General features: G+C 38.3%; 1 protein-coding gene across 1 annotated transcript in view; it reads left to right on the plus strand.

Annotated features, from left to right (window-relative positions):
• The window catches only part of MYOM2 (myomesin 2), a 66,035-nt gene extending 64,930 nt beyond the window's left edge, over nucleotides 1-1,105 (plus strand). The window contains exon 36 of the mRNA XM_042820900.1: nucleotides 750-1,105. Within this exon, the coding sequence (XP_042676834.1) occupies nucleotides 750-1,064 (315 nt within the window). The 3' untranslated portion in view covers nucleotides 1,065-1,105. The remainder of the gene's footprint in view (nucleotides 1-749) is intronic.
• Nucleotides 1,106-9,338: the final 8,233 nt, after the last annotated feature.

The raw sequence follows: 9,338 nt of genomic DNA on the forward strand, positions 1-9,338 counted from the left end.
TCATTACATAAATGCATAAAATCTGTGCATATACACAATGGTCAAAATGGGATTCAGAAAGCAATCTATATAGATTTGGAAGAATAACCATCAAAATTTTGTGAGCCTCTTTAGTCCTAGTTCAGTTCTGAGAAAATACCTGGACTGTCAGGATCGCAGACAAAGTCATTTTTGCTATTCTCTTAACACACTGAGTATGCACGCAACACTTTCACAACCTTTATGAATTATTTAGTCTTCATAAAATATTTCCATTTTACGAGTCAGCAGCATTTGTAATCAACGTCTGATGATTCATGTTATGTACTATTTTTTAAGTGATTTTTTTTTTTAAATGTCATCTTGAGCAATAACCTCCAGAGGCCTAGGTTGGAAAAGATTTGCTCAGTTCTCTTCCCTGCTGTGTTCAGGGAATCTTCAAGGTTGTTTTTAAACCTATCATTGCCTGAATATCATGTCAGACTAACGGGTTGCCAGGAGTCTCCTGCAGGCAGGACTGCATTGGCAGTCCTACTTAGTATTCAGAATCTTACCTCAAGGCTATTACTGCATCACAGTCACTGGTAAGATGGTGGAAAATCTCAGTGGAAGAGAAAAATATAGAAACTCTACTTTTCAGTCCTCAAGACATGCTACCTGTCTTACTTTAATTTACTAGGAGTAAGAAGTGTCTGAAAGTAATACTGAGAATATTCTGTTTAAACGAACCTGGCCAATCCTTAAAAATATTTCTTTTTTAACTTCCTTAGACTCTGAATCTGACCTGTACTGTGTTTGGAAACCCTGACCCAGAAGTGGTTTGGTTCAAGAATGACAAGACTCTCGAGCTTAATGAGCATTATTTGGTTTCACTGGAACAAGGAAAATATGCCAGTTTGACAATCAAGGGAGTGACCTCAGAAGATTCGGGCAAATATAGCATTTATGTCAAGAACAAATATGGCGGGGAAACAGTAGATGTCACTGTAAGTGTATACAGACATGGTGAAAAAATACCTGAAGTTAATCAAGGCCAGCTTGCAAAACCTAGAGTAATACCACCATCAGGAGCTAGTTCTACCTAGAACCCAGGGGCAAGACAAAATGCCAATAAGTAAAGCCTGTAACTATGTTTGATGAACAAAGTAGTATATGTGAGCTGTAGCTGAGGTATTCCCACAGATAACTAATTGGTACTCTCCAAATGGAAACTGAGCTTTTAGAGGTTTGCTTTAGGGTGGTAGCTGTGCTACAGCTCTGTACACATATGCACTGAAATCATTATGACTATGTGTAATAGTGTAGTACTTCAAAATAGAAAAAGCCAAATGCCTTCCCGAAGTTCCTTGTGGGCAATGGCAGATTGCATAAGCCTACAGTAAACCTCCATTTCTACACCTTCAACAAAACCCATTGAGCACCCTCTTGAGAAAACTGAGAACAAATGTTTCATCAATGAAGGTAGTGAACTGTAGTTACATGCTCAGAAATGATTCCCGCTCTGTTACACACACAGTCCCTTTGGCTTTGAAGCCTCTGATTGCATAACTTTAGTGGATAGTCTCTATTTAGTAATTATATTGTTATTTTGTAGTGTGATTTTTTCTTTAGTAGAGCTCAGTAGTTTTACAGATGTTTACTGTCTGCTCATTGAAGCATAGGTTACATGGTTGTATTTTGTTTTTCTTGCATTGTGCTAATAAAACTTTGAAAGTCACCTTTGCTACTCACTGCTCCAAATCACACCTAACTAGTTTTGTTTACTCTCTTTCGTTGTTTAATTATTGCTTATTGCACAATTTCACAGCTGGTAGCATGCAGACAATCAACTTTCAATAAATGCAAATTATGGTTAATCACAGTCAATGGGTGGCACTTATGATATTAATTTCACTCTTTGCAATATAGACCAAGATGCAAGATCAAACTGGTATCAAAAGACATGTATATAACTCAGTCATTTAAGATAATTACCCCTCTGATTCTCCTCTATCCAAAATGAACAGAAAAGCTCTCCCATAGATGGTGTAACGTTCTGCTAAGCTAAGATTTAAATATGATATATTTATATGTATGAATGTCTTCAAAAGACTGTTCATATCTTTCATGAAATATATGACTGCAGCACTGTGATTTTTGTTTTTGATGGTTGCTTTTTTTTTTAGATCAGGTTCTCTATTTCAGTAAAATTTAATTTACCTACTTAGACAAGCCCTTGTTATTTGCTAAGCAGCTTTCAGCTAAGAGTTTAACAGTGAGAAATAGTGGTGATAGTGATACAAACATCCCAGATACAGCCCTCCTCTCTTTTGACTTCTCCCAGTCTCTAGGATAAAGGAACCTTGTGGGAGGCAAGGGTGGTTGCACGACCTGAGTCTATACAAAAAGCACTGCAGAATCTTCACCAGGGAAGCTGGATGTGAAGGTGTTTGATACAAGTGTCAGGAAAGTAACTGTGTTTGAGGGTCATGGCTGAAAGTCATAGCTCAGATCTGAAAATATGGAAGAAATATTTATCGTTGCTTTGTTTTGTTTCTGTTTGTTTTACCCAGTAGACAAGTTGAAAAAAAATCCAACAGTAAATATATATATTTTTATATAAATAAATATACATATATTATATAAATAAATACATATAATATATTTAAATAATATTATATATATAGACTTACTGTTGGATTTTTTATCTGTCATCTAGGTGATATAGAATTCCTTTATTTTTTTTTTTTTTTTTTTTGTCTGGAAAAGAAATAACTTGATTCAAAAATATTTTATTTGAGAGATAGAGGACGTGAGAAGACAATTTACAAACTGTCAAATATCGTAGGTTAGAACAGTCATCCAGGAGACAGGAGAACAACATCACAACATTCAGTCGTTCCCCTTCTGCCTCTTCTAAATCCATGGGGATTTTGAGCCTAAATCTCTGACCATCAGAGGTAGTGCACTAATCCCCCATCTTCTCTGTATTTTGCATTTGTATATGAAGTGCTGCTTCTCCCAGTTTTTCATGTTTTTCCCTTTGTGTGACTACTAAATAGACACTGAAAAAAAGACTAGACCTATAAGTCCTACCTCTCAAATGAGCATGTTAAATGCAAAATTAGTGAGGGTTCCTCCATTTCTGTTAGTTCATCTTAGTTCCCAGCACTGAACAAGGATATGAGAGTTTGCTGACTGCAAACTGCATAAGAACCCAATTGTTTGAACATGAATTTTTTGGTGATAGATTCATTGTGATTTCAAATTGCTCAAATGCAAGCCTGTTTTGCAGTTCACCATCATCTGTGAGAATTCATGAAGAAAACAACAGCCTAGCTCTGTAAAGGAAATAGTCACACTTTATTAGAGGTTAATCTGCTTTTAAATAATAAGTTTTTTAAAGACTCTATGAAAGGTGAGCTTATGTATAAATACAAAACAAAGAGTCAAGAGTTACATTACACATTGATCAAAAATGCTTTTTTTTGCGGGTGAAAAATTAATGTGGAACCAACATGTCCAGTCAATGAATGAAAGTAATTGACAAGGTTCAGCACTCAAGAACACGACATTACCATGAAATAGTTTAAATAGGAGGTTTTAGCACAAAGCAAAGTAACGCTTCAAGTACATAACAAGGTAAGAAAATATTATTTCTATTGATCTGCTACCACAAGAATTTAATCAAATCCTTCAATTACATAACTCAATTTTTCTTCCTTTCTATTCTAATTTAGTCTTTAAGGCCTTTAAGGTTTTCAAAATCTTGCTAAGGCAGTCTCACAAAGCAGCAGAGCCAGTCTCTGTAGCGCACAAAGTGAGTATCAGCAAGAATTTAATATTTTTCTTATCTCCTTCTACAGTACACAGGTTAATTTTAGCTGAGACTATCAAATTATTGCATGTTATGGCAGCTTTTCAGAGGTATCCTTGGGCACAGGAGACAAGGTTAGCCTCATCTCAGTTATACTTTTAGCTGGCCTTCTTAGTTAAGCAAGCTTCACTTATTTCCTTTCAGGCAAAAAGAAATAATTTATTATGACAGTTAATCCTCCGCTGAAGTACAGAAATTATCATTTGCAGGAACACGGCATTCAGAAGGCTAAGGACTTCCAATAAACTGTTTCACATTTTTCAGTGTTCAGTACAGCTTTGATTCTCCTGTATATATTTAAAAATCTCATTACCAGTGCTAGGAAATGAATCAGGTTAACTCTGTTAAAAAAGGATAATATTTTCAGAGAGAATGTGCATCTAGTTGCCCAGAGGGGCTATACAAGCCTGTGGCTATTAGAGGAACAAATAAGATGCTCTGGTGATTGTCAGACGGAATTCATGATGAGGCACATTAGCATTTGAGCACATTATTCACAGGCTTAATTTAGTTAATAAACATTTTGAAGGAGGAAGGGGAGAAAGTAAGAATTGCTTCAAAAGGTCTGATGTCAATGAGCCTGTTGACCCCATGGAGGTCAACAGAGATCTCATTCATAGTGCACATGAATCTTGTCTATGGCTTCCTCACAAGGGGGAACAGGGAGGCAGCACTGATCTCTCTTTGATGACCAGAGATAGAACCCAAGGGAATAGCATGAAGCTGTGATATGGAGGATCAGGTGGACTATAAGCAAAAGGTTCTTCACCAGAGGATGGCCAGACACTGCCCCAGGCTCTCCAGGGCAGTGGTCATGGCCCCAAACTGCCCAAGTTCAAGGAGCATCTGGACAAATCTGTCAGCCATAGTATGTTTTTTGGTGGTATTGTGTGGAGCAAGGAGTTAGACTTGATGACCTTCATTGGTTCCTTCTAACATGGACTATTCTATGATTCTACGATTTTTAGAATTTCAGGGCCTCATTACAATGGATTAGCTATTTCTCTTACTGTAAAGAAAAAAGTCTTTGAGGATGATTTTCTGTCACACAGGTAAATTTTGTGTAGCCTGAGTTTCATGCTGTGCTTTTCTAGGCAGTGCTGGCATGAAACAAAGCTGCTTTGTCAGAGGAGGCAGATAAAATGTCACCCACTTGTGCTAACAGGACAAACACCACGGCTGTGACTGTCATGTTGGCTGTCTGCAACAAGGCTGGCAAGGCTGCATTTCTTCCGAGCACCCATTTCTTTTGAATTAGCTTTGATAAATTACCCTTTATTCGAGGAAAACAAGTTCTATGAAAATTTTTCCTAAGGCCAATTTACAGGTACTTTTTATGAGAAAAAGTTATTTTTTATGTGACAGTGTTTGCCTCCAGTGTATACCTTTGTCCAGCCCATGAAGTTCACTTGCATTCCACACCTTAAAAAGCTGTGTATACTACATTAATCTACTCTTTCATGGAAACAGAAGTTCAGTGATAATAGTACCCTACGTGGTGTTAAGTTTTAAAAAGAAATAGTTTTTAAAACAGTTTTTAAAAGAAACTTTTGAAATATAATAAAGCACTTTATATTGTTTTGTAGAACTAAAAATCAAACCTCTAGATGGCACCAGAAGAACAAGATAGAAATGAACAGTCTTTAAAAAATTCTGCCAGCTATAGCATATCCATCTTTTTGATGCAAACACATCACTTAGGGAATGGGAGATTATTAAAAGCATTACACTTATGCTAGTGACAAGGACAGGTCCAACAAATGACTGTTTCCCGGAAATAGCAGGTGATTTTGCAAGCAATAATGCTGCCTCTTAATCTTTGCATGATGCACATTAAGAGGTTAAGTATGCCTCTGTAAAATATTGCAAGACTCATATTACAGCAAGTTTCTCCTTAGGATGTGATAATTCTAACCTCAGCACATCGACTATATTTACAAGGGGAGATTCAGGCTCTAGAGGTAAAACTCTCGGACTTAACAACCTCCACTTTTCCTAATATTGTTAGATCCTTGCCCTACAATTTTTGTTCAGTCCTTTTAGAGGGATGATTCCATTTGAAATTAGCAGAAGGTTTAGGAGAAAAAGAGCTCAGGATCCAGCTCTCAGCACCACCTCTGCAAGACCCAGTGATGCCAAGGCCTGTAAGAAATTATCAGTAGCCTTCTATACTGATATTCCATTCCTCATTGTAATGTGCAGTAAGTCAGTACTAGCTTTGTCCTTGGATATTAGCTCAAGGTTTATTTTAAAAATAGCTCACTTGACCTCACATCATTTCCATTATGAACATTTGAACTTTGTGTGGTAGTATTAAAGAACTGTTAAATTGTAATAAACTTCTCTAATTTTTTAAGTTAATGTAACTTCATTTTCTATTATTGTTACTCCTATCTTACATTAATGTTGTACAGCTGAAAGCCTGATTGCAAAAATACAACCCACCGCAGTTAGTTGTGTTATGGTTAATGGCTGCAGTGGAGGCCTTTCCCATAGCGTCCTAAACCATCTAGCAGGATTATCCCATGATTTCACCTGGCACATGTGTCTCCAAGAGGAAATTTGACCTCTTCTCTGCAAAGAGCTTCTGTTGGAAGCCGTTATCCATTTGATGATGGTGGTGCACACAGCATGTGGAACAGAGGCAGATGGAAAGAGCTACAACTAGTATTTAACACAGAGCTAATGCAGATTTTTCACATGTTAGGTCATGGAAAAAATGGTGATCAAAGTTTTAGTCTGCTGACTTAGTGACCTCCACGGGACCATTTTGAATGAAGTGCACAAAAAGCCAATCCAACAATTGTAAATCAACCCAAAGACAGTCCTGATTGCAAGATAATGTGTGGAAAAGTACCCCACGTAGTTGTGTGCCACTTTTGCTGCCTGGAAAAAAAATGCCTTCCACATATGAAAATGGCAATCAGCCTCCTGCATGGTGCTTAATGGGAGGTAAAACACAGTACGACACCCTGGCTGGTAGTTATGAGGCCACATGCAGATGTCTCCATCTGAGCTAATCACTGAAACCCCCTTCTTAGAAAATGGAGAGAAAACAAGTACTAGTAGGGCACAAGTCATGTCATTCTAAAGTAGGTGTCTCAAATAATTGAGATGAATCATGTCTATTATTTCTACTAATTGCAAATGCAGATTAGTGTAACCAGCTTTGATGGGAGATATCTACAAATTTGATGTTTGAATTTAGGTGTGATAAATTCTGCACCATGTTTCTCTAATTTAATTGGCTCTTTATTTGAAAAATCTATTTAAAGAGATGCTTCATAGCAGTTGTTCTTACAGGCTGGATTCCTCCACCAGACTGCTGTGTCTTGCAGTCTTTGCTCCTTTACTTGATATTGCTGTTATTTTGAAATCTCTGTGCGAGCATTTGCTGACATCCAGCTGCCACTTCACCCCAATTCATTGCCAACTCTCATGATTTGGTCTGTATCAAGATCACGTGCTAGGCTTTCTATTCTATTAAATATGCAGCTTTTGAGTGGCTGTACTATTGAGTACTGTTAGTCTGGGACTTGTTTCTGCCTTTGCTCCTCTCAGTGCCGTTGCTCTGTGGCAACACATCAACCAGTATAGGCTGTAAGCATTTCATAGTCAATTAGTGCCCTTCTGCTAAGCTCGTAAGACTTGCCTTGTGCAGTTTCTCTGTCATTCTGACCAGGCGCATCCTCTGGCTGGAAAAGCATGATTCTGTGAGTCTCATAAGCCAAACTTCTGCCACTGTACCTAAAGCAGCTAAGCAACTGACCAAAGCTCTGAATCCTCCAGGACCTGGCTTTGACCTGGTCTGCTCTTGTCTTCTAGTTGTCTCTAATTAGTTCTCAGTTATCTGTCTCTTCAACTCTGTTACTCTCTGGACTTCCTGTTTACTTGATATGATCTGCATTTATCTGTAATTCAGTTTCAATGGCAGCTTTAATGGCAGAATTTTTATTAGTAAATAAAGCAGTGCCAAGTTTGATTATCTAGTGTTTAGGCCAACCTCCTGTAGCCATTATAATCTTCTTGCATCCTCTAACATATGTAAGAAATCAGAGAAGGCAGAAAACCAGAATGGCTGAGCAAGGACTTTCTGGTCAAACAGAGGTGTGAGAGGGAAATGTACAGGCAGTGAAAGTAGGGACGTGGGGCCTAGGAAGAATATAGAGATGCCATTCTGACATGCAGCGATGGAATCAGGAAAGATGGGGTACAGCTGGATGTGAACCTGGCAAGGGATAAGAAATAACAGGCAAGGTTTCTGCAGGTACACTGGTTAGAAGAGGCAAAGGAGAGTGTACTCTGTCTGGTAAATGAGAAGGGAGAACTGAGTTCAACAGACATGGAGAAGGCCGAGTTACTCAATGAATTCTTTGCCTCAAATCTTCTCTAGCAGTCAGGCTTCCCACATTTCCCACATTCCTGAACTTCTATGCTGGGATTGGTGAATAAAATCCCTCCCCCTGTATGCAAGGAGATAGTTTAAGACCACCTGATGAAACTTAACACATACAGGTCTATGGGGCAGGAGGACATTAATCCCAGGATCCTGAAGGAGCTGCCTGATGTTGTTGCCAAGCTGGTCTTCATCATATTTGAAAAATCATGGCTGTCACGTGAAGTCCCCAGTGACTGGTCACTCCCATTTTTAAAAAAGGAGGGAGGAAGACCAGGGGAACTACACACATGTGAGCCTCATGTCAGTGCCTGGGAAGATCATGGAGCAGATCTTCTTGGAAGAAATTTTAAGACACATGCAAGATGAGAAGGTGATCAGAGACAGCTAGCATATCTTCATCAAGGGCAGATATTACCTGACCAATCTGGTGGCCTTCTATGATGGAGTGACGATATCAGTGGATGAAAGATCTACCTGGACTCGATTAACTTTTTATGTAGAGTGTTCTGTAAGTAATTTTCTATCCTATTTATCCTATTTATCCTATTTATTTTTCTAGAACCTACAACAGATACAAGAACAAAATAGCAACATTTGATAAGGTGAATTCTCAGCTAAAAAAAACACTATTTCTCAGCATAATCACCACCATTAGCTATGCTTTTCACCAGCAATGAGCAAGAGCCTGAACGTTGCACTCATAAAAATCTGCACCAGTGGAGGTGACTCACTGTCGCCACTGCTGAAGCACTCTATCCACTACTTCACAGTGCTCACATCCACTGCTTGGTCTCCATAAATGTACAGCAAGCATTAATGAATGTCAATGGGTGCAATATTTTCAGCATAATGGAGTTCAGTTCCACATCTTTTGTATGCACTTCCATGTCAGACGCCATTCTGTCATCTCTGCTGACATCTGTTGCACAGCAATAAAATTTAGTGGAATCTTGTCAGAAAGGTTCAGCCTCTACTGCCAGATTTCCTATCACATAGATAGTCCTACAACTTACATTCAGTGAACACCTGTGGAAGCTTTTTTTATTAAAGGTATCTTCTGACCATTCAGTATCAGGTTGAGCCTCTAAGGTGATATTTCCCCTT

This window comes from Centrocercus urophasianus, unplaced genomic scaffold (assembly GCF_019232065.1).
Source record: "Centrocercus urophasianus isolate 14NV4802_14NV808 unplaced genomic scaffold, USGS_Curo_1.0 seq_10, whole genome shotgun sequence".
NCBI lineage: Eukaryota > Metazoa > Chordata > Aves > Galliformes > Phasianidae > Centrocercus > Centrocercus urophasianus.